Genomic DNA, 26,672 nt, shown 5'->3' on the forward strand with positions numbered 1-26,672 from the left:
CGCACACACACAGACACACACGCACACACACACACACACACACACACACACACACACACACACACACGCACGCACACACTCTCTCGATTACTGTGTGTTACATCTGTTAGTCATAACCAAAGCCTGACCATGCATTCTCTTAGTAATACTGTAATAGATGTTTTCATTTGTCTTGTTAGGGTCGGAGACCACTTGCTTTCTATAGTTCTGCAACAAACTAAGGAACACTTTAAGAAGGGATTGCATGCTATATTTCTTTAGTGGATTGCTAAACCTTATTTAACTCTGTAGTAACTGTTAAAACTGCAGCTAGTTTGATAACTGAACAGACTTAAAACACTGTTATGAGTACAAACATTTAGGGTGTGAAAGGTGGGGTTTGTACATATTTTCCAGGGAGAAGAGGGCTAATGTGACACACTTACATATGCAGTGATGGTTCTATATTAGAACACCGAACATTTAAAAGGTTGAGTGTTCTAATATCGACCCGTATCGAAGAAACAGAAAACCGAATCCTCTCTTAGGGAAAGAATTTGGTTGTCTGTTTCTGTTGCTTTGGTATTTTCAGAGCTCTGGTGGAAAGTTACGGGTCGGGTTCAGGTAAGTGTGCAATTGAGTGCGGGTTAGGTATGTGTGCGATTGTGTGGACATGAGGGTTAGGGCAGGTTAGGTTAGTTAGGGTTAGGGCGTGGGTTAGATTGGTGTGCGATTGTGTGAACATGAAGGTTAGGGCGGGTTAGGTGAGTTAGGGTTAGGGCGCGAGTGAGGTGAGTGTGCGATAGTGACGGACCTTAGGGTTAGGGTTTGGGTTAAGGTAAGTGGATAGATAGTGGTGTGTGTATAGTTTAGTGTAGGTTTAGGTGTAAGAGTTTAGGTGTATGTGTATGGATTGCTGTTTGTTTGGTGTGCTTGTGTTGTGTGTATGTGTTTTGGAACAGCAATTTTTTTCTCTAGGAAAAAAATTCACTATTCTGAATGTTCGATGTTTGGTATTTTCGATTGGTAGGGTTCGATATTAGAATACTCAACATTTTGAATGTTCGGTGTTCTAATATAGACCCTGCAGTGATATATCTCTGCCTGAACACATCTGTATGTAAACAGTTGCTTTCCTTTATCAGAATAAGTGTTTGAATTTATTTCATAGCTTATGTACACTCTTGTTTACTCTTGTTAATAGAATTCATATACGTCCACCCAGGTCTGTGGCAGAATTAATAAGACATTTTTGTCAAACTTTGTACCTTTCAGTTAGCACTCCTTATTCAAAAATCGCAGAAAGTTTACTTGTACAGATTCTTACAATGCTTTTTATATTTCTAACAGGACGAGTCCGAATTCAGCAGGGAGCCTCACTCTACATAGACCAGCTGCGGCCTGAAGATCAGGGTTGGTACGAATGTAGAGTCCTTTTCTTGGACCGTCAGGATGACTTCCAAAATGGTACCTGGATCCATCTTACTGTTAACTGTAAGTATTATGGTTTGTAAAGCTCAAGTTGATTGACAAACACTGGCCATACTAAGGCATGTGCTATCTTACTGTGTAATCATACATATTTAAAATTGTCCATTTGCTTTGTCTTTACATACTGGTCTGCCTTGCTTGCTTAAGGGTTAATGTAATATTATACTTGTCCTGTCAGCACTTTCCTCTGGCAGCTGGATACTAGTAAGGGCTTTGTGTTGCCAAGATTTCTGAGTGAAAAACAAAAACAATGGTGTTTTTTTCTGATGGTGTTTTCTCACTGATCTACCAGCACAACACATTGCTATTCGTTTTCTGCATTTTTATGTTGTCTGTCACATGCAGAAGACCTGGATCAGAAGCTCAGCTATGGTCACTATATTTTGAGGTCTGAAGTTAGTTTTATGAGCAAAGCTGTATATTACTAATCCAAAATTAAGTCACCAATTTATCTCCTAATGGACTAATAGCAGCTCAGTTAATGAGGTTTATGCCTCACATCTCCAAGGACTGAGTTTCATTTATGATGTCTGGTTACTCGTTATGTGGAGCTTATATGTTCTCCTCGTGTTTATATGTATTTTCTCCATGTGCTCTGATTTATTTTAAAAAAATGTGCCAGTTGTTTAACTACAGTAATTGTCCAAGAACACATTCCATCTACATTTGTCATCATTGTCTTGGGTCACAGCTGAATAAGGTCCTGATTATTTACTCAACAAATAAAGTTATGTTTAAAAACTGATGACTAGCAGGATCTTGCTTTTTTATTATTTTCTTTTAATGACTGGGCCAAACAAGTATAAGATCTTATAGCATCTTAAATCATTGTTTGTATTTGCACACACATACATTTGTAATGTACATAATTTTAAACAGATTTTCTGTGGATTCTTACTTGAATTAATGACTGTCAAGGTCTCTTACATGCTAGCCACATTTCTAGTCAGATGATATATTTATGTGCCTAATAAGCCAACAGGCATGAAGCTGTTGCCTCACATTCTATGCATTGTACCTTATAATATATTTAAAAGCTATCTAGTCCATATTAGTCTTTGTCTCTAAAGATCATCTGCCTTCCAGCTTTAAATGACTCCCAATAGATCACCCATAACTTTGCTTTGCAGCCATCAAGCTTCAACTTCCATCTAAGACCAACTAGGAGGAGCACTTGAATTTTCTCATTATAAGCTGACCTTTCCTGTTTACCATCCTCCCAGCTCTAATGCATTTACGTTCCTTTCATGAAACACCCTTTTCTTAGTGACCAGCTGCTCTACCAGTGGAAATGGCAAATGAAAGCTTGCTTAGTCTTCCATAAGGACAGAGTGGCTCTTAAAACCAATCCTTCTTTCATGCTCAAATTGTTCTTGAAGTTTTCCTTAAATCAGACTATTCAACTGGATGTTTTCTATCCTAACAACTGGTATAAAGGTGGGAGAGAGAATTTCACACACCATGCATGTGCATAGGGCATTTACATATTACATCAGTGAACTAAAGTTTTTGAGCCTAACTGTTTGCCGTCTTCTTGCCAGATAAGTAGAGCAGAAAAGTATCAAAACAAACTTTTAAGTGGTTAGCAAGCTGCACCATTTACTGTTATAACTGCCATTTGGAAGCTTCAGAGGGTCAGGTCAGAGCCTACTCTGTTAGGGAAGTTGCTTGGACTACACCTTTCTTTAAGAAAGGATCTTCATAGAGCATCTGTGAGGCAGTCACCCACATCTTTCTTCAGATCTTCTTTCCTCATTATAATGTAAATAAGTAGTTTAGAAGCAGAGCTGCTTTTTTTGCCTTTGCAATTCTCAGTGACATGTTGGATGATACCTCTCTTCACTAAATCAGATCCCTTTTCCTGCTGCTTTTGTATTCCCTCATGAATACAGTGCTATCTACAGCAAGAGTCCTTTATGATGAGCATAGTACAGTTTTTGAAGATACTCACTGTAACTTTAAGTGTCTGGATAATAAGATCATTACAGCAGTCCAACATCCATCTCCCCAAGTCCTATCAACACATTTTCTGGTTTTATTTCCCATATCTTTTTCTCAGAGACGATATAGATAATGCCCTTCTCGTATAGCTTCTGAATACCTTTAGCTTGTGTACAGATTAGTTTGTAGGACTCATACCGGATGTTAGCTTTTTAGATCTTATAAGTGGTAGGTTCCACACAATGCATTTAGGATCCCTTGGATGGGTTAACAGAGAGGATCCAGATATATTTGTTGTTGGTGACTTACTCCAAAAAAAAAAAAAAAAAAGATGGTGACACATTTCTTCCTTTTAAAATGCAATCTTCCTGCTGTCATCCTCAGTGTGAGAAGGAGACCACCACATCTAAGTGTTTTTGAAGTCAGACCAGAGCTCTCACCTGCCTGTAGCTAATCGCATCTGTAATAAATTTCACTGCAGTAATGATTCTGTTACTCAGTCATCTTTGGTTGTGGTGAGTCTTCTTCAACAACTTCACTTTTTACTTACTTTTTTTTTAATATTTAAAGTGGCATCTGTATTTTTCCATTGCATTGTCTTGCTGATTACATATTACTATTAAATATGCTCAGAGTTCTATTCCCATACCAAGTGCTTAGATTCAGTTTACATTAGTGACATTAAAGTGCAGCCCTTTGGATGAGATGTTAAACCAATGTCCTGTCTGCTTTTGGTAATAGCTCAGGTGGATGTAAAAGATTCCATGGAAATTGCTGAAAAGCAAAGCATTGCCCAGGTGCCCTGGCTAAATTTCCCCTGGTCGGTATGAATACCACTTTGGTTCTCTCCAAAGAAGGCCATTGGCCTAATGGGACTAACTTGTTAAACAAAATGTAAATAAAAATAAATAACTGTAGCTGCTTGGATCATCAGTCATTTACAATTTACCGCCCCATAGCTATTCTCTCTCCACTCTCTAAAATACTAGAGAGATGCATACACTCTCAGGTCTCAGACTACCTCCTTACTAACAACCTCCTTTCCAATACTCAGCATGGTTTCCGACCAAACCATAGCACCACCACTGCCTTACTCTCCTTTACTAACACTATCCTTCAGCATAAAAACAATGGCTATCTCTCCCCTGCTACTTTTCTAGACCTATCTACAGCACTTGACATGGTCCCACACAAACAACTTATCTCTGTCCTCAATAACCTATCCTTCTCACAATCAGTCACCAACTGGTTTCAGAGTTACCTGTCTGACCGCCAACAATCCATTGCATGGCAGAATGACATATCTCCCCAACTACCTGTCTCCATAGGGATTCCCCAAGGATCCATCCTTGGACCCCTACTCTTCTCTGTTTTTACCAATAATCTAGCCTCTGCCACCAAACATGGCACACTCATACAATATGCAGATGACTCAACCATCATCTGCTCAGCCCAGTCCCTACCCAAACTGCAAAAAGTCACACAGGAAGCCTTTTCCTCTGTTGAAACTTGGTTATTCGATGCCCAATTAATACTCAACCCAAACAAAACTAAACTACTCATCTTCCAACCCACCAAACATACTCAAAACAACTCTCACTTTAACATCACAGCAAAAGATAACACCACTATATACCCAACTGAACACACCAAATTGCTAGGAGTGGAAATAGACAATAAACTAAAATTTGACATTCACATAACCTTGACCATAAAAAAAGTCCACAAAAAACTGGGAGTGTTGTACAGAAATAAGCAACTTCTCACCAAAGCTGCAAAGATTTCAATAGCAAATTCCCACCTTATCTCCACCCTACTTTATGCCTCTCCAATATATACCAATCTAAGGCAATGTGATCTAAACAAGCTAGAGACCTGCTACAACTAAATCGCCAAATTTGCCACAGGGGCATCCTACCGTAGTCACCACTGTCTCTCACTTGCTGAACTGGGCTGGCTTAAACTCCCTCACCTCCTTCAATGGTATCAACTCTCACTCACCCACAAACTAGTAAACCATCCACTAAATGTCCCATCCCTCCAGAATCTACTCCAACCCTATCGCACCACCAGACCACTAAGATCAGGCAACAAAAATCACTTGCAGATCACTAAAGCCAATAACTCTGCTGGTGAAGCACTATACTCTTGCGCCATAGCCAAATTATGGAACTCCCTCCCACCCACAATTACCTCCATACCAACATGCACCCACTTTAAAACTTTACTAAAAGCACACCTAAAAACATGCTGGCTATGCCCTTGCAACTCCCACTCTAATATCACCAACCCCATCCAACCACTACCTTTCTTTCCACTCCACTAACTACCTTGATTATAGAAAGCTCAGATGCTCATAAGCCTAGTACTTATTATACAGCAGGAACTTCTTATTGTAACATTTGTTAATGTTATGTACTTCACAGATAAATTCTAGTTGTCTACTAATGTACTATGTTCTTCATCTGTAAATATGTTGTAAGTAATTGCTATGTAAATTGTTAACCGCTGTGTAATCCAATGTAACTACTGTCTGTTTGTTTTAACTGTGGAACTTTTCTCCTCGGGCCTCTGCTGAAAATGGACCTACGTCCAGTCGGACACTCCCGGTCAACAAATATAAATAAATAAATAAATAAATAAAAATACAGTTTAGATATGGTGATAGTCTTAATTTGTCCTAAATGGTGTAGAAAAGGTTTAAAAGAGTTAAATACATTGATTCTGTTTGCTTTATGTAAAAGACAATGGGTAGCTGTAAAGTAAAAAAGGTTCTATGTGTTTGTAGATTTTACATTCAAAGCCCATTCTATCACTAACATCTTTGTATGCATGAAGTGCATAATTACACATTCATCATTTGCAAGCAGTAATACTGCACCTGGTCATATTTGTTCAGCTGTAGTTTGCTTTCCACAAAATGCTGGTGTAGTGAATTTCTTTAGGTTTCTATAGCTCATGATCTGTTTTGCCGATAATATGGTTAAATGTGTATAATTTTATGTCTGGAAAACTGTTCTACAGTGAGTTGTTTCCCACTACTTAAGGTGAATTTGGATCAGATTTCAAATATCCTTTTTTAATTGACAGATTTCTTTGAGATAAAGGTCTTTTCTTTATGATCATTTTGTGATTTTCAATCTATGTGCATTTAAAACATAAATTCCCAGTGCAGCTTCCTCCAAATCACAAATGTCAATCAGAATGCCATATTACTTCAGTCTTCTGATGTATTTTGTTTGTTTTAAGGTGGTGGTAGGGTTTATAATAACATGAAGTGGATTATCGTGTTGTGCACTGTCATGTTTCCTGCCTGGATCACCTTTAGTGGTATCTTTTTTATCAGAACCAGTAGTGTGAATAAAGACATATGATTTCTATTTTGATTCAAGTTGTATGGAGAAAGGGAGTCTTTTCAAGAATCAAACAGCTAGTTACTAGGCATCTGGTCCAAGAAACAATTGACGAGTCTACCCCAATTTCCTGCTTGGTTCAGAGCAGTCAAGGACTAGGTTAAGTGACTTTTTTAGATTCACACAGTAAACAAATAGAAGCTGAGGGAATCAAACCGTGTACTATATGAAGCAGCTCATTAACAGCTGACAGTCTTAATCGTTTGTGTTAACTGTTGGAAGCTATGTTATGGACAGTTCTTTTTCAGGTTAATGTCTGTCTGAGAGTAGATCAGTAAATGTGCTTAGATCCTTAAAAACTTCTGTGACGAATTATAGTTATCAGAATTTTATCAAGTTGTTCTTTAAAGCTTACATGACAAGCAGCTAAAAGTAGGAAAGAAACAAAGATAAATAATTAGCACCTGACTGCAAGCAGCATTAATTATTGACTTGCAGTGTCAGCACTAAAGTTTATGACTGAGATTATATTATGAAAGGGGTATGTGTATTAAACATGGGTTTGTTTATGTGGATATCACTGGTGCATTCAGTGTGAAAGTGAATGACGTTTATCATAAAGTGTGCTGTCGATGAATGCTTAAGGGACATTATGATCAGGAGAGGGGGAAGTGTTATAAAAGAATGGAGGAGGAAACGTATAGTAAAATAAGAAAAAACTTCTGACATATGATGAAATGGAACGTTTGAACTGTAACATCGTCTTACTCACGTCTATCCGCACTAATGAAAGCAGTGAAAATGATTAGAAGGAAGAGAAGGTTGCCCAAGTACATGTCAGAACCAATGGCTTAGGACTGATACTGTGATTTACTAGTAGAATATTGATCTGATGATAAAAAAGACAAAGTGCTGTTTATAAGGCTTATTGATAGAAGGTGCATGTGTCTATTTAATGATAACCTGAGCTGGATGAGGTACATGACCATTGTAGAGTAATATATATGAAGATGGTGAACAATCATAAATAAAGCATGTTGTGTTTTGAGGGAATGATCTGCTTGGTGCATATTTAAAGGATACCCACAGACCTCATTTTGACATGCTAGGTCAGTAGCTGCTGAATCAGTATATTGGGTAAGGTAGATCAGTAAGATGATCTTTTGACGAAACTGGTTTGGTAATGGGAAATCAAATAAGAAAAAGTGTTTAACCATTTTTGTAGGAATGTTAACTGAATACAGGTTTAAAAAGCAACTAAAAAGATCCTTGTTAGACAAATAACTGTAGGGGGCTGACACCTCACTTAAAATTATTATTCAGAACGTGATTGTTGCCCATAACTGTTGATCTTTTTTTCTGATTTTTAGCTGTTTATTAAGTTTTTAAATGTTAATGACACTTTACAATGTAAGTAAATTACACTCAGTTAAGAGCAACAAAATAATTCCTCATTTATTTTAACTTTAAGTAAAAATAAACCAAGGGTGGTATGAAGGGTTGTAAAATCAAAAGACAGAATTGGGCAGTCAACATTCATGGCTCTTTTTGTGTTATAAAAACAGAACATTTTTTAACAAATTTGCATTTTTTTTTACTCGGAGGCCATTTCCCAGAGCAGATCTGAATCCAAATGGTATATAATTATGTAGGTTATTTCACAATTCCTCTAATATCGACAGACCCATGCAGCCAACTCTGCTTGAGAGTTTTTTTTCAGAACTGGAGTTAATTCAATATCAGCATGTCTTTGCTAAGATCTTCATGAATCAAACCTTGATGATGATGGGGGCCCAGTTAACATTCTCATTGATAGCAGGAACAACCTAAAGCTCTTTTCATAGTTATGTAGGGACAACTAAGGGGGGAGGCAAAGTAAGCTTAGTTAGGACAGAGACTGTACCCCACCCCTTTTCACCAACTTACTGGATCCCAAAGGGTCCCCAGCTGAGGACAAATCGGGAGAATGTGGAATCATGTACATAATAAGCAGTGTTGATACAATTGACATATTCTTTGTAACTTTAGGACCTTGCTAGCAGTTGGAAGGACCCCATGAAAGTGCTTTCAGACAAAAGTACACCATACCAGTCATGGGATGGTAAATGATGATTGCATCAGTGTTTCTAGTCTGATGAATGACAGAAGACTTCTAATGCTTTCCTACATCTGCCAGTAACTGACATAGTTAAAGGGATGGGTATACTTCTTGTAGATGCCATAAGTTTGGACTAATGTCTTTTCAGTCAGGGAATGCAGTTTGAGCCTACATGGGTAAGAAGCCTGTCCACTGGTAACCATTTGAAATATTGGGATCCAGTAAAGTGAGTCCCAAAATATGGAGACTGAATGGATGAAAGACTGGACTTGCATATACTAAGTCCAAGATGCCATTTCTCAGGATGTTCCCTTTTCTCCATGGTTTGGTGATCTAGGAGCTGGTGTGTATGAGTTTGGGAGGGTGGAGATCTTCACCTCCATATGGGGATGTGGGGGGTCTTGCTCCCCCATCAAAATGAAGTTTTAAGAAGTTTTAAGGAGAAGAGACATTTTTGAGATTCACTCTTCTCCTGTGTTTTCAGTCTTTTTTTTTTCAGCTTGTTGACAATTGGCATTTCAAGTGCCGACATTTCAATTGCAAGCCGCATGAATGTAGGTTCAGACTGCACTGGTACTAAGTAAGTGAAATTGGCACTGTCCAAGAAATCTGTTCCTTTAGCTACATATTCCTTCATCAGATCTCAAAACAGGGAGGAATTAAGTCCTGAAATAATTGTTCTCTTGTATTTTACCCCACCTTCTCCACTGGAGAAGAACTTGTTGTTTTGATCAGATGGAGATGTCTTTTTCACATTCTGTCTCTCAGATGATTACAAAAAAGTGCTCTGAGCACTATAAACACTGACTCCAGATGTGATGGAAAAGGAAATGTGGATGCCATCCTTTGAATTGTAGGGATATGGAAATCTGGGTGACGTCCTTCGAATTGTAGGGATATGGAACAGTAGTTGCCATCCTTTGAATTATAAGGATATGGAAATGTGGGTGCCATCCTTTGAATTATAAGAATATGGAAATGTAGGTGCCATCCTTTGAATTATAGGGATATGGAATTACAAGTGCCATCCTCTGAATAATAATATCATCCCATTCCATTCCATCAGTAACTGTCTCACTGAATTCCATTACAGCTAAAAAATCAAATGGCATTTGAAGAAATATGTAATGCCATTTACTAGAAACGACCATTCACTTTATCTTTATTTATTTGTCAGATTAGGGTGGATGTTTCTGGTGCAAAGGCTACACCTGGTGTAATGTTTTTCAAATGTTTGAACTGTGGTTTGCAGTTCAGTTTCTCTGCAGTATTGCAAACAAGGTGACTGTTGTAGGTGACCTTTGACCTTTCTCTGCAGTTGTGTAACCCAGGAAGTATTATATTTGTGTAAGGGTGTGAAGCACAGAAGAACCCTACACAAAATATCATTTTATTTATTTTTTCAATAAGTTTGTGTTGCTTTGGTAAGTTGCTTTTTATTCTTAGGGATTCATTTGGTTTCTGATCTTGTAACACTGATCTTTAAAATCACAATATAAATAAACAAGTAAACAAATAAATAACTTAACAGATAAATAAATGAAAGAAATAGCATAACATAGCTGATGGATTATACTGAGCTCCAACTTACAATGATGGTCTGAGACTATTATTTTCTTTAGAAGGATCATATGAGCTTGCTTGATACCTATAACCCAGATGCATAACCAGCACTTGCAGTTTTTCAGCTTGTGACTTACCTTTCAAAGTCTAGCAGTGGAAATTAAAAATATAAATTAAGACAAATAAATGCATTAAAAATCATGAAATAACCTGGAGTTCAGGAAACTGAATTTTATTTCTCCTGGTGCCTCAGCTATGAGCCTTCCAAGATGGATAAAGACCTAATAAAACACAGTATATTAATGGAATACCATTAAAGCAAGCTAATTACAACAAAGCAGTTATTCAATTAACAATGAGTTCTTTGCAATTACATAGAATATTTAAGCCAGAGAGCATGATTGTACTGAGTTTTAAAATAAAAATATTTCTTTATAAGAGAGAAGATCTACAGCCACTGGTATGTTGCTGAATGTGTCAGAACTCAGTTACCATTAAATTAGTAGCTTGATCAGCATTTTGGATGCCAAAACAGGGCTATCCAAATTATCATGTTTAACATTTCTAATATTCTCCTGCAGCCAGATCTCAAATGTTATTCCCCAATATGAAATATGGTGTAGGCTGCAGAAACAAGAAAGTGCATAACTATCCCCTTCTAAATAGTTAACAAAGGTGAAGTCAACATCAGGGAACAGCATCCATGTCGTAAGGCATGCAACAGGCCAAAGAAGCCATAGGCTCTCTGAAATAACTGAGTCAACATATCACCTTTTTTTACCCTTGTAAAAAAAAAATACAGGAAAATTTCCAAACTCACTGACAATTACCACTTCCAGGTTAGAAAAGTACATTTCCTGTTTTATTGGCGTCTACATCTTGCTGAGTGACAAACTAAATTTGTCTTCTCTTGGGGTGGCAACACTATGATTGCCTAAAATTACTGCATTGTCCAAAGATCTGTGCCTGCAACATTACGCCATAGCACTAATAGCCGTTCCCTAGGCTGACTTATAACAATAGGCTTTCATTACATTATTTTTTACCTTAAATACAATTAAGGAACATAATGCTTTATGTCAAAGGTCACATCAACTAACACATATCCTTTTTGACTGTCTTCCTATGCCAGGGAAGCATGTAAACAAAGACAATGTTTAGACCTGTAAAGATAACTGGGAGTGGCTACAGGTGTACTGCCCGTAAAGATAATCAGGAGTAGTTGCATGTGTATGGTACAACTTGGTGTTAACACTTATAATGTAATACCTATCAGTGCAGCATTTAGAAAAATGGCAGTATTATGATACCAAAAGTTGGTAAAGCAGAGCCCAAATTTATTAGCAAGTTCTGAAATTAAACTAGGAATGCTAACTTTTGTTATCCACAATAAGATTAAGTTTGTTTGTGTCTTTCGGCTTTTCCCTGTTAGGGGTCACCACAGTGGAACTCTGGTCCGCTAATAATTGGCAGTAGATTTTTACATGCCGAGTTGCCAGCCCTGACGCACAACCTTCAATGAAGGTACACCCATTCACGCATGTCTCCACACAGAAGATGCTCTAGCTGAGAATCGAAAAGGACAACGTCTTACTGTGAGGCGACAACGCTACTGCAGCACCACCACCACAGCCTTACAATAAGTAATTTGTTTTAAATGAGAAGCTGTAGCCCCATGTGGGATATAAATTTCAAATAGTATGTCATCTTGAGATGAAGGTTTGTAACATGCCTAAGTTTAGTAAGATATTTCCCATAAGCTCACCACAATGAGTATTTATAAGCAAGACAAGCCCTTGTGATCTGTCTGGGAGATGGGATAAGGAACTTATGAAAGTACTCCCAGTATATAAAGTTTACATTCTCTACCTCAGTTAGATACGTTTTTGTAGTGTCATTATATATAGGCTGTTGCTTTTGTATGCTTCTACAGAGCATGTATGTTTACTGAAAGTACATAGGTAGAGATAAATAGATGCATAAATAAAGCTATACATGCAATTTTACCAATCAGTAGTATTTTATCTGAATTTCAATTTGCCCAAATACTGCAAATTGTGGATAATTCATTTAACTAATAAAATGAACCAAGTATTTTGATTATGTACAATCAAAAATAGAATACATGTGCCAGCTTCTGTGTAATAGACTGATGAATCCCTGACTGTCAGTCAGATGGTTCAAGATACATTTTAAAGGGGGGGGGGACTGTGGCAATAAGCAGGCAGTGTTACCTCTCTCATGCAGGAGATAGGGAAGTCATGTTTACTTACTTCAGTCCAGCACTTTCTGGTGAAGAATTGTATGCACACAGCATTAAGTGCCATAACTGGAGAGTGTATTTTGCTTTGAAACAGCATAATGGAAAGAGGAAAAGAAACTAAACGTGTACTTTTTAAATGCATGACTTGGCAGAAGAGTTATAATTAGAAAAATAATAAAAGGCACAAAAAAACATATGTTTGTGGCAAACTGATAAATTAAAAGTCATGACTGAAGCAAGTCATTAGATGCTCAGGTACTGTGTCAAGGTAATATTTGATTTCTTAAATATTTTATTGTATATATTCTTATGCATCAGATGCTAAAGTAATTCAGGTTCATTGCAGCTATGTCTGCATTACAGTGTGATTTCTCATCACATTCTCTGCTGCTTTGTACTTTCTTCTATCAGTTTTTATTTCACCCTGTTTTGTTCACTAAAGGCTACATCTGGTGCAAAGAGATATTTATTCACAATGTATTTGCAGCAAATTTGTCAGTGCACATTTATCATTATTACGCTTTTAAAATGCTTGTCCTCAAATATCTGGTGTGTGACTTTGTTTCTTTTGTTGTATTTGTTTAATTATTTTATTTGATAATTGGGATAAACTGATTAAACAAATGACTATTTTCAGTGGAGGCCTAGGAAGACGACCTCAACTGTCAGCAACAAAACAACATAAAGGAAACAATGAAATGATAGGTGTGATTAATATGTGCAGACAGAGACTGCAATATTTCAACTTTATTTCCAGCCTAGTTGCAGAGAGTTTAGTAAAGTATAAATGTAGACATAAGGAGACAGACCAATATATAGGATAGAGAAGATAAATAGTAAAAAAAAGTATGTGCACATTATATATATATATATATATATATATATATATATATATATATATATATGGGTCTACTTTAAATAACCGAACCGACACTTCACCGACACGCAGAAGACCTAGACGAAAGGACCAAAAAGCAAGTTGATCGAAAAGGTGATTTGCCGACAGCCGAAAGACCGACAAGGGCAACGTGTGAGCGTGACTCGGTAAGTGTGCAATAGTGACGGATTTAGGAGCGGTCAGGTAATTGTGAGATATTGAGGGATTTTGGGTTAGGGTGTGGGAAAGGTGAGTGTGCGGTAGTGTCAGAGTTAGGGTTCAGGTAAGGTGAGTGTGTGATAGTGACGGACTGTAGTTTAGGGACGGGTTAAGTGAGTTAGGTTTAGAGTGCGGGTAGGGTGAGTGTGCGATAGTGACGGGCTTTATGTTTTAGGGTGGGTTAAGTGAGTTAGGGTTAGGGTGCAGGTAGGTTAAGTGTGCGATAGTGACAGTCTTTAGGTTTAGGGGTGGGTTAAGTGAGTTAGGGTTAGGGTGCGGGTAGGGTAAGTGTGCGGTAGTGTCGGACCTTAGGGTTAGGGTTTGGGTTAAGGTTAGTGGATATGTCATTGTGTGTAATGTGTAGTTTACGTTTTTTGTGTCGGTGTAATGGTGTTCGGTTTTGTGAGTTGTCGGTGTTGTGTGTTTTCGGTTATTTGGGGTTGGTGTTTTGTGTGTCGGTGAAGTGTCGGTTCGGTTATTTAAAGTAGACCCATATATATATATATATATATATATATATATATATATATATATATATGTATATATATATATATATATATATATATATATATATATATATGTGTGTGTGTGTGTGTGTGTAGGTATATATATATATATATATATATATATATATATATATATATATATATGGATCTATACATATATATATATATATATATATATATATATATTTATGGATCTAGGTCATTTGCTCGAGTGTGCAAACGACCAAAACCCAAATGGCTGGGCATACTTATGTGAAAGTGCTTTTCACCGAAGAACCACGTTCGCGTAAGTATGCCTGTTGCTGAGGCTGTACTATAGTGCGGGGTAAGGGAAATTTCCCTTTTCCCCACTGTAGTGCGGTCTTGGAGGGAGAATATTAAAGTATGGGGGTGTGGGGGGTGCAGGTGCTAAAATGTAAATATAGTGTTTTATTTATTTTTTTTGTAACACACTTTAACGAAAGTGCTTTTTCGATAAAAATGCTTTCGTTAAAGTATGTTCGTTTATTATGGATTTGGAGCAAATGTCTTAGATCCATATATATATATATATATATATATATATATATATATATATCTACACACACACACATACACACACACACATATATATATATATATATATATATATATATATATATATGTAACAACAAATTTCTTTCTTATAAACTAAAAGTAAGACACTCGAAGGCAAAACTGATGCTCATATATCTATCTGTATAAAATCCAACAATTCAGTACATAACCACTGAGACACATAACTAGGTGTATATGTCAACAATGATTTAAATAACACATTGCCAAGACAGAAAAGCACTAAACAATAACTGCATTGAAGAAGCTCCTTTTTTTGAGGAGGGAAACTAAGTTTGCATGGTGTTTTTGGAGTGTGCCTCATTCATTAAAAAATTTTTGAGTGTTTTTTCTGAGTGCTATGTTGTTTGTTGATATACAAAACAAGAAAATTAGTTAGATTTTGTTAGATGTGAGAAGGAATGCAAAAAGATGTTATTATATTAGTATTTGGTGCACAGACATGACTGTTTTTTGAGGTAAGGTAATTATTTAATTTGTGAGTGAAATTATGTTGATTATGTCCTTCAGCTTTTCCCGGTTAGGGGTCGCCACAGCAGAACTCCAGTCCACTAATGAATGACAATGGACTTTACGGTGCCAAGTTGCCAGCCTGATGCCCAACCTTCAAAGAAAGCACACCCATTCACGCACGCACCTAGCTGCATGTCTTTAAACGTCATACGACTGTGAGGAGGACATGCAGACACCACACACAAGGCGCTCCAGCCAAGAATCGTATGTAAGAACCTCTTTCTGTGAAGCGACAATGCTAACCGCTACACCACTGTGGTGAAATTATGTTGATTGCTAGTGTTATTTCTAATGTCAAGGAGGATAGAGTTCCATAGTTTGACTGTGCAAGAACAGATTGTGTGATCATTGTGTGATCATAGTATTGGTTGGATTTATCTGTTTAGATCTGGATTTAGATTAGTTTTGAGTTTGTGATCTGATGTTTTTGGTTGGGATATATTTATCCATTATAGTAGATAAATATTGACATATACCAAGTTTATATAAAATTTTGTGGGTAAGTTTAAAATGATTCAATTTCAGTATACAATATAGTTCTGACCATTTTTTTGAAGAGCTATGCAACAGTGTGTTCTGTTTTGTTTGTTTGCTGCAAATTTGGCAGCTTTGTTATTAATTATTTCCAATATGTGTAGGTAAGTTTTGGGAGCATTGCTTAGTTGTACCAGAGGCAGGTGGGAAGAAGCAGTATTTGTCAGATGTGTAAGTCTGAGGCCTCCGTTGAATATGATTTACATTTGTAATGCATGCCTAGCTTGTTATTGGTTGTTGTTTTGAAATAATAAAACAGTAATTTGTGATCAATGATTTTAATCTTATTTGGTATGTACATATGTGGTAAATGCATGTGAAACGTTTTGCTGAGTGTTTCACCTCAAAGCTAGTGTATCCACTACAGCTGCACTGCTGAGCCCAAATGGGAGAGGAACACCTACCTATATGATGGAATCTAGTTTGTTAGCCAGCTGCAATGTTGAATACTTGTGTATTGATACTGAAATGCTTTATTTCAGGGAAATTTTGCAAGTTTCTTTATGTTGTTTGATAAAGGGAGGTTTAAAGATATATTTGCAATTATGTTTCAGTTTTGCTAGGATCTTCCTGGTTAGATCATATTACATATGCTGTAGGACTTCTGCAGTTTTGTTACAAATATATGGGTGTACAGCTATATCTGATTTTGTCATTAGCCCACTCACTTTAACAAAGCACTGTTCCAAGCTAACCATTAAAGGTAATCACAGAATAAGCATGGTCGTCCCCTTTGGAACAGGTATTTACATGAACAAAGTGGTATTAAAGTCTTAGCCTGATTAATAATACCTTTTCCTGACATTTTACCCTGCCAAAGCACATATGGTGAAGGCTCACATATGTCTTCCCATGACTAACGTACTACATTAATTAGATATGTTCTCATAGTTTACTGACTTATCTGCTTACATCTTGCTCTGTACAAACATCTACATTACATTTTCAGCTATCACACAAACTGCGCAAACTGACCTTTGCCACTCTGCATCTGAAGTATCATGGTGATCTGATTTCTTTTATATAAAACAGTGTAAGAAACTTCTCTGTATGGAAGATTTTCAGTTCATATATCTCTAGTTAATCACTGTATATTAATCAGATCAGACAAAAGTAGTAGAAGTAGCGAACTCAAACTCATCTTAAGTAAAAAAAAAAATAAAAAATATGTAATTGTATGGAATTACTATGTATTCAAAAGTAATCCAAGCAAGGCAGGCAGTCTGTTTCCAGTCAAAAATCCTTTAAGTACACAGACAGGTGATCCATGTAAAACAAAACTAGAGTGCTACATGTCTTATCTGATTAATATACAGTGATTAACTAAAGATATATGGGCTGAAAATCTTCCACACAGAGAAGTTTCTTACACTGTTTTGTTTTTTGGACCCACTATACTTGTTTAGTGTGTTGTTTTGAGACTTTGAGGTTACCATGGAGATTACTTGATTTCTTTTATATACTTGCAACTTTATAATTTGGGAGAATGACAAAACCTGTTGGCCTTTATATCACTGCACATTTTCTAATGCATATTCTTTTTTTATTGTCAAACAGTAACTTAGTACATATTTATATTTGTTGGACCTGTTTTTTCCAGGTAGATGACTATTGCTCTTCTCCATTTATCTGACACAGATTTGTTGTTTTTCATGTTTCTACAATAAACCAAGTTTCTAGGTCACAGTTTGCTGGCTCATTGGATTTATTTTTTTAATCATGCAATCATGCAAACAACACCTCTCAGTAAAGCTGTGATGGATGTCATTTTAGAAGCCAGAAGGCCTAGTACTAGAAAATCTTATGCTTACAAGTGGAAGAGATTCTGTGCCTGGAATCAAGCACAAGGAACTGATACAGCAGAACCAAATATTCCTCAGATATTACAATACCTAACTGAGATGCTTGACAAAGGCCTATCTTTCTCATCAAAATCCATGCCTCTGCCATTTCAGGTCATTACAACACAGAGCCACTAATGTTTTATCATCCTTTACTAAAGCAGTATCTTAGAGGAGCCAAAAGTGTAAGGCCCCCTAGAAGATCACCATTACCTGCATGGGACCTCAATTATGTGTTGGAAAAGCTCACCCTGCCTCCATTTGAACCAGCTGCTACCACTGATATAAAGTTCTTATCATGGAAGACAGCTCTGCTACTAGCAATTACTTCAGCAAGAAGAGTTTCAGAGCTACAGGCCCTCATGGCTGTAGAGCCTTTTATCATATTTTACCCGGACAGGGTTTTACTGAGGACAAATCCTACTTTTATGCCTAAGGTGGTTTCCAGTGTGGCTCTTAACCACACAATTCATCTGCCAACTTTTTATCCAAATCCGCAGAACAAAGGGGAGAGAATTCTGCATTCCTTGGACGTACACAGACAGCTAAGATTCTACTTGAGCAGGACTAAAGCTCTAAAGAAAACTGAGCAATTACTAGTGTCATATGCTGCAGGATCAGAAGGATAGGCTATTTCAAAGCAGACAATTTCAAAGTGGATAAGCCACTACATCCGTTTCTGCTACTTACACCATGGTAAACCTGTGCCCAAGGGCATTAGATCTCTTTCCACCAGAGCTGCTGCTACTTCAGCAGCCTTTCTCAGAGGAGTACCAACCAAAGACATTCTAGAAACTGCTACTTGGAGTTCTGTTCACACCTTTACAAAGCATTACCATTTGCCTCTCTACTCTAAGTCCAGGGCAGGCTTTGCCACTGCAGTGCTGCAGGGCCTTATAGCCGCACCTAATGCTGTTTAGCTTCAGCCTCCCAACCATAGCTTTGGGATTCTACCCAAATGTAATGACTGCAACAGTGAAACATGAAGAACATAGTGCAGTTGTATACACTTACCATAAATGTAGATGTTTGAGTGTATTCACTGTTGCAGTTCAGGTTACCCTCCCGCCATCCCCCTTTTATTCTGAAGTTTATCTTTCCTTCACTATCTTCTACAACCTATGTGGTGTATTTGCTTGTAGATGAAGGTAAAGTTTATATTGATGCATGTCTTTATATACATACATATATATATATATATATATATATATATATATATATATATATATATATATATTGCTACCTTTTTGGGGGCACCTGACATTGGGAGCAAGAAAAACTAAAGAAAATGGTGTCGGCTGCATGTTTTATACCCCTGACGACCTGACGTCATGGAAGAGGAGACAGCAACTGACCAAGACTTTGGAATTCAGGCCGACTGAAGGCAACCTGCCAGCAGATTACCCAAATGCAATGACTGCAACAGTATACACTCAAACATCTACATTTATGGTAAGTGTACACAACTGTACTTTATTTCTTCCCAGTATTTTAAGAGTTTTGTACAGTTATATAACATATGAAACCAGTTTGCGTCACATTGTCACATTTTTGCAAACATCTCCAACAAATAACATCTTTGCTGGAATTAAATAGTGCTAATTTGCTAGGAGTAAGGTATGATCTGTACGGAAATTTCCATGTGTTTATCTTCCAGAATTGTGAGGTGGAAGTTAAATCTATGGAGTATAATAATTTGTTTTTAGTATCCATTGACAAATTAATTGTGTGTCATTTTGTCAAATAATTCCAAAAATTTTGGTAAATTGTGGCTTTATAATTAATTAAAGTTTTGAGGTTAAATTTGACCAATTATTTTTGTTGTAAATAATTTCAAATAATACATTTGTTAGATTGGGACTTATTTTAAACACGGAATTATTAATTATTCTGCATAGATCTTGAGTGTGTGAAAGTACACTTTGAAGTATTAGCCAATCATTAGGCAATATATCATATGAACTAAACATATGCTGAATATCTAATACTTTCTGGTTGATTATACAATGTTCAAAAAGCCAAACAGTTGCAGAACAAAGCTTAGTTCATAAAACCAAGACTGGATGCAGTATGAAACAAACCAAGCAATGCTGATACTGAACAGATGTTTAAAAAAACAAAGCTTTCAGGTCAAACAAACCCTTCATCAGTGTATAAAATGTTAACATATACTAACCATTTTTTATGTACTATCAAAAATCACACAGACAATGATTATTCAATTAAGCAATCAATCCTAGTTAAAAACAATAGTTGCAGAAGCACAGAACTATATTTCAAACACATCTGTTTATACCTTAGTACAGGTTTTAAATGAACAGTCTGATTTAAACCTGGTAATACATCAGTACAAAGGTGTATTATCCATTGATATTCCTTCATTTCAAGCTCATTGTTAAGATCTCTCCCTTGTATATCCTCACATAATCTATCAACCTAAAAGAGAGTTTATGTGCATTTCCATATGTACTGATATGCTTAACCAAGGAATTAGTGTCAATATTTCTTCTTATTTCTGAATGGTGCTCAGTTATTCTTTCTGAAGAAATAAGAAGAAATATCGATACTAATTCCTTGGCTAAGCATATCAGTACATCTGGAAATGCACATAAATTCTCTTTTAGGCTGAAAGATAGAGTATGTAAGGATATACGAGGGGGAGATCTTAACAATAAGCTTGAGATGAAGGAATATCAATGGATAATACGCCTTTGTGCTGATGTATTACCACTTTTAAATCAGACTGTTTCTTTAAAACCTGTACTAAGGTATAAAAAAAAATGTGTTTGAAATAGAGTTCTGTGCTTCTGCAACTATCATTTTTAGCTAGGATTGATTGTTTAATTGAATAGTTAATGGCTGTGTGATTTTTGATAGTATATAAAAATGGTTAGTATGTATTAGTATTTTATACACTGATGAAGGGTTTGTTTGACCTGAAAGCTTTGTTTTATTAAACACGTGTTCAGTATCAGCATTGCTTGGTTTGTTTCATACTGCATCCAGTCTTAGTTATACAATGTTGCCAGCATATACAATTATTTGTTTCCCAATGACTGAAGTTATTTTTATACATTTTGTTAATAAAGTTTTTCATATAGACAAATGGAAATAGCAGTTCTATCCATAATTTTATTTCTGGATTTAAATTTATAAATTTTCTAAAAGAGTCATAAATGAAGTTTATATAGTTTGATGCCTTTTGATCTATTATATTGAAAGTTAGCAAAACGAATGTGCCATAGGATATTGTTTTTGATTACTTAACATTACATTTTTGGTTATATTATTTTTTTACAAAAATAGTGGTATGACGAGTTTTCCAATTAGAAGAATAATTTGGGTTAACCCAATTGTCTCAATATCTGGAAAGTTAATATCAGCTTTATCGCAGGGTCTGATGTGATGGATAAAAGCAATTTTATTTCTGTTAGGATACCAGAGAAATTTTAGTAAAATTGTATTTATTTCTTTTAGAATTTGTTTGTTAGGAAGCATAGGAATGGCTTTAGCGATATAAAGAATTTTTGGAAGGAGTATCATTTTTATTAATTGTAATCTATCTTCAAATTTCATATAAATTCTGTTCCATTTAGCTATAGGAGATGTTTTATTGTTTATGATCTTTCCATAATTTGTAGTTAATGTTTTTTCTTGGTTTTCACATAGAGTAATTCCCAAATAATTTATAGAGGGGACTTGTATCCCTATTATATGATTAGAAAATGATGGTAAATCTTTTTTCTTATTCAAGATCATATAACTGGATTTAGTTTTATTAAAATGAAGGCCTGAGACTGTATAGAATTTCTCTATTTGGATATCTAATTCTTGTAGGGAGTCTTTTGATACAGATAAAGTAAGAAATATATTGTGTGCAAATAGCATAATTTTGGAATTAAATTGATTATAAATGTGTATGCCTTTTATTTTTGAACTGGTGCGGATTGAGGAAGCAAATAATTCCATAGCTATTGCATATAAAATAGGGGACTTTGGGCAACTTTGTTTTGTACCTTTGGTTATTGCTGAAGCTTCTGAGGTGAATGGACAGAGTTTTATATATGCTAGATAATTTTTGTATATATTTTTTATCATTGTAATAAAGGAAATGGGGAATTCAAATAGTTCCAAAGCTTTATATAAGCAATCCCAGTTCAATGTATCAAAGAGTTTTTCAATATGCAATGTGACTATGAGAGCTTTTTGTTTATCTCTGTTAAGTATGTCTATAAGAGTTAGGATTATTTGGATATTGTCATAAGAATGTCTTTTAAGTATAAAGTCTACTTGATCTTCATTTATAACATGAGTTAAAGATTTTTTAATTCTATTGACAAAGATAGACGAAAATTTTATAATCATTATTGAGAATTGACATTAGTCTATAAGAAGCACAATATGTGGGATCTTTATTTTCTTTTATTATGGGTGTTGCATTTGTTTCTGATCTGAGATCTGGCAAGAGCGAGTTCCACAGTTTTGCTACATGTACTGAGTATACAGACTCTCCATAGTGGTACTGATTCTGTGGTGAGAATTAGTTTATACATTTGTGAACAAAGGTTTCTTAGAGGGTTAGAACTTTCTGGCAGTACTAATTACAGGGTATTTAGATAGTTTGTTTAATATACTGCAAGAAGCTTTAAGCTATATATGTTGAACTTCTAACCATTGTTTTTTTAAGAGTACATCAAAATTATTTGCTATTTTATTGTAATATCACTCAAGTCTGTGCATCTGGCTTTTTTGAATGTTTTTTAAGGGAGCTCCATACAACATTGTTAGGACTAGGGGTGTTAGTGCATTTAGAAGCTATGTTTGAAGTGATAGGTTTATCTTTGCTTAATAAAACATGCCAACTTTTGGGGTAGCTTTAGCTACTATAATTTTCCAGGATAGAACCTAACATTTTGGTTTACCTGTTCAATTACAGCTTTATTTATGGATTTTATGCTGAAATTGTGTTACTAGTTAGTGTTTAAGTCATTACCTTAGTTTTCTTTGCACTAAGTATAACGTGGGAATCTAGTAGCCGTCGGTCAGGTTTAATGAATTCTTAATGTTTTTATTTAAAGTCAGTTAAGAGTATCATCTGTGCAGATGAGTTTTCTGCATATCAGATAATGCTAGTATCTTCTGTTATTGTGTTATTATTATTATTCTACATGAATATGTCGAATAGCAGGGGTCCTAGAATGATCCCTATGGTAACTGTGCAGCTGTTGAGAGGAAGAATGAGTTTGGGTCATTCCATCCTGACACCTATAATAAAGGAAGCTTTTGAACTCTTTCCCTTTATTATTCTTACATTGCTTAGCTGATCTAGTTTTTCTTTTTTTTTTTGGGGGGGGGGGTATGGGCTATTCTAGTTAGCATCATGTTTTTCATGTTATGAGCCTTAGGTTTTCCACCAGTGGTATGTACCTATCTAAATAAGTTTCCAGTAGCCCTTTCATAAGTCTGAATATTTCATTTTTCTTTTGTGTATATGTTCTGTTTATTTTATTTTATTTAAGTTTGTTTATCAGGGAAGTAAACTAATCACAATAGACCAATTTTAGGCACAGTCCAGTTTGTCAAAGTTCAGTGCCCCTCCCAGAGTTCACAACAAACTGTGAGGAATTGTTCACAGAGACCCTATACAACCATGTAAATGGCTGCATAAAGGCTGCTGCACCTACCAGAAGTAAGCCCAAAACAAAACCACATTGGTGGAATCCTAACCTTAACAGGTATGTAACAAAAGGAAAAAAAGTCATGCCCAAAATCAGAAGGAACAACTCTCAAAATGATGGTGCAATGGTGCAGCGGTAGCGTTGTCACCTCACAACAAAAGGTTCTCTGGTTCAAATCCCAGCTGGGGTGCCTTCTGTGTGGAATCTGCATGTCCTCCTTGCATTCATGTGGGTTTTGTCTGGGTGCTCCATTTTCATCCCACATTACAATGACATGCATCTTGAGTGTTTCTCCCCAGGCCTCTGCTGAAAATTGTCTTCATTCCAAGTCAGATTTTCTCGGTAAAGCAATCTTAAATGAATAAATAAAATGAAAAGACAAGAGGTCACTAATTAAACTAAACAGGAAACTAAAAAGACTAATTAAATGCAAGAAGGCCAATTACGAAGTCAAGATGGCCTCTCAGACTAGAGGCAACCACAAGGCATTCCACAGTTATGTCTGAAACCTTAAACGTAACACACAACAGTGTGCTGAACTGGTGGTCAGTGGTACCACCTTCACTGAGCAAAGTGTCATAGTGAATCTGCTGGCTGACAAATTCAGCTGACCTTTACCCGCACACTACCCCTGCTTTCTCTCATGAAATCCCTACTGGTGTAACCCCCTCAACTAGCAGGTCATGACAGCACTTGATAAGGCCAAAAACACAGTCTCAGTGGACCCAGACAATTTCTGGGGTTGCCCCCTAAAAAGCTTGAAACATGACCTATCAGGGCCGTAAAGTCACTTTTCACGTACAGTTTCAAAACTGGCTATGTGAATGGAGGACTTTACTGGTGATGCCTATTTATAAGGGTGGACCATCATCTGATCCCAGAAACTACAGATCCATCAGTCTGACTAGTCTAATATACAAAGCCATGAAATTAATTATCGCTGAAATGATCAACAAAGGCATTGGCAATCTGCAGACACTGGATCCATCCCAATTTGGTTTTGTCAAAGGAAGGTCATGCCCTCTTAAACTGGTAGACTTCTTTGAGAGGGTCACCAAGGCAATGGATGATGAGAAAATGGTGCATAGCACCTACCTAGACCTGGCTAGGGTATTTGATGCAGGGTCGCACTTGACTGTGCAGGGTCCCATTCAAGTATTGTTGACAAACTCACCGAAATAGGAACAGCTCCCCACATAACTCACTGGATTGCCAGCTGGCTCACAGATTGAACCCAAGCAGTCAGGACTTGTGAGACCATCTCCACCAAGAGACCGGTCACCAGAGTAGTACCTCAAGGCTCAGTGCTGGGCCACTCCTGTTTGGCACCTACTTCTCAGAGGTCAAAATTACTGTCAAGGGCCTCTGGCTCACCAAGTTTGTAGATGACTACAAATTGGGAGCTATTGTAAATTCCCCCCATGACACTAACATCCTGCAAAGGGTCTAACACAGACAGATGACTGGTGCCAAAGCCTTGGATTGAACCTCAATGCCAAGATATCATATTGCCTTTTGTGAAAAAAGTCCACCCAGGTTAATTACTCCATCGATAAGACACTCCTAAGAGTTGACCCAGTAGCTGTGGATCTGGGAACATATGTATACCATAATCTGGCATTTGGCCAACACATAGCCAAGTTAGTAAGAAAAACATTCTATGATGCCCAACTTATTAGTATGGATATGGCGTCCAGAACCAAGGAAGTTATAGTACCACTTTACACAGACCTAGTCAGACCCACCATTGAGTACAATGCTCCTTTTGGCATATGCCTGAGCAAGCATATACAACAACTCCAAACAGTCACGAAAGGAACGCTGCGGCTTGCAGGCAGTGGATGACTGCCTTATACTAAAATATTTCAAAGAACGAACCACATGTACGACAAATGAAGCACCAATTCTGGCACAATAAGTAACCTGTTGGTTACATAAATGAACTTCAAAACAAGAAAAGCCACCAACTCAAAAGGTGGATAGAAGCTTCCTTTATTCAGTGAGCGCTTTCACCCCAAGCGGGTTTCTTCAGACTGTACAAAAAACTAATGGCAGCACAGCCCATATATACCTTAAGTGATCAGCTGACTAATAATTCAATTAAAAACATTATTCTTAAAACAAATCTAAAACATGAACAATTCTAAAACATAACAATTTGTAGCAGCTTTTATACAATAAATATACTAAATATGATGCATCAAAATGTGCAAAGGAGCTTAAAAATATATAAAAAATATATAATCAAACAATTCAACTCATCATAAACATTTACCACATAACCACTAGATGGTGCTGTATTACATAGAAAAATGCATTAATGTGTATATGTATGAGTACAATCAATATAAGCATCACTAAAAAATTAGAAATAAAAGGCTGTTCTACTAATATACAACATTTTTATGGAACAGCATTACTGAACAATGTACTACCTCACAAAGGGCCATCTTATTTCATCACCTTTCTCAGCCTTCTCTTCTTGAGAAAAGGTTGTAGGCTAATTTTATCATTGAGCCCAGGCAAAAAATCTGCCTTACATCTGATGATCCACTTGGTTTCCATTTCCAGTGTAAGATTCTCTAGATCACCACCTCTAGAATTGGGATCTATTGCCTGTATAACAAGAAAACTGAAGGTATGGGCAGGACCTTTAGCTTTATGGTGTTTGGCTAGAGCGTTCTTTTCATCACCTACCCTCATGCAATAAACATGCTCCCTAATCCTTTCTCTCATGTTTTAGATTTGTTTTTAAGAATAATGTTTTTAATTGAATTATTAGTCAGCTGATCACTTAAGGTATATATGGGCTGTGCTGCCATTAGTTTTTTGTACAGTCTGAAGAAACCCGCTTGGGGTGAAAGCGCTCACTGAATAAAGGAAGCTTCTATCCACCTTTTGAGTTGGTGGCTTTTCTTGTTTTGAAGTTCATTTATGTAACCAACAGGTTACTTATTGTGCCAGAATTGGTGCTTCATTTGTCGTACATGTGGTTCGTTCTTTGAAATATTTTAAATATTTTAGTATAAGGCAGTCATCCACTGCCTGCAAGCCGCAGCGTTCCTTTCGTGACTGTTTGGAGCTTTTATTTTAACTACGGATCGCTGTTCTTCCGGTGGAGCCTCTGTTGCTGATTTGGTCTTACATTTATTGTTTCCACACGGAGGATATGGCTTGCACGAACGGAGGTGATGAAATAGAGCTAGCATATGTACCGGATGC

General features: G+C 36.6%; 1 protein-coding gene across 1 annotated transcript in view; it reads left to right on the forward strand.

Moving 5' to 3' along the window:
* IGSF9 (immunoglobulin superfamily member 9) overlaps positions 1–26,672 on the forward strand; it is a 1,174,198-nt gene that overhangs the window by 685,219 nt on the left and 462,307 nt on the right. The window contains exon 4 of the mRNA XM_044059432.1: positions 1,330–1,473. Within this exon, the coding sequence (XP_043915367.1) occupies positions 1,330–1,473 (144 nt within the window). The remainder of the gene's footprint in view (positions 1–1,329; positions 1,474–26,672) is intronic.

This window comes from Protopterus annectens, chromosome 17.part0, assembly GCF_019279795.1.
Source record: "Protopterus annectens isolate FY-2018-M chromosome 17.part0, PAN1.0, whole genome shotgun sequence".
In the NCBI taxonomy this organism is placed as follows: Eukaryota; Metazoa; Chordata; order Ceratodontiformes; family Protopteridae; genus Protopterus; species Protopterus annectens.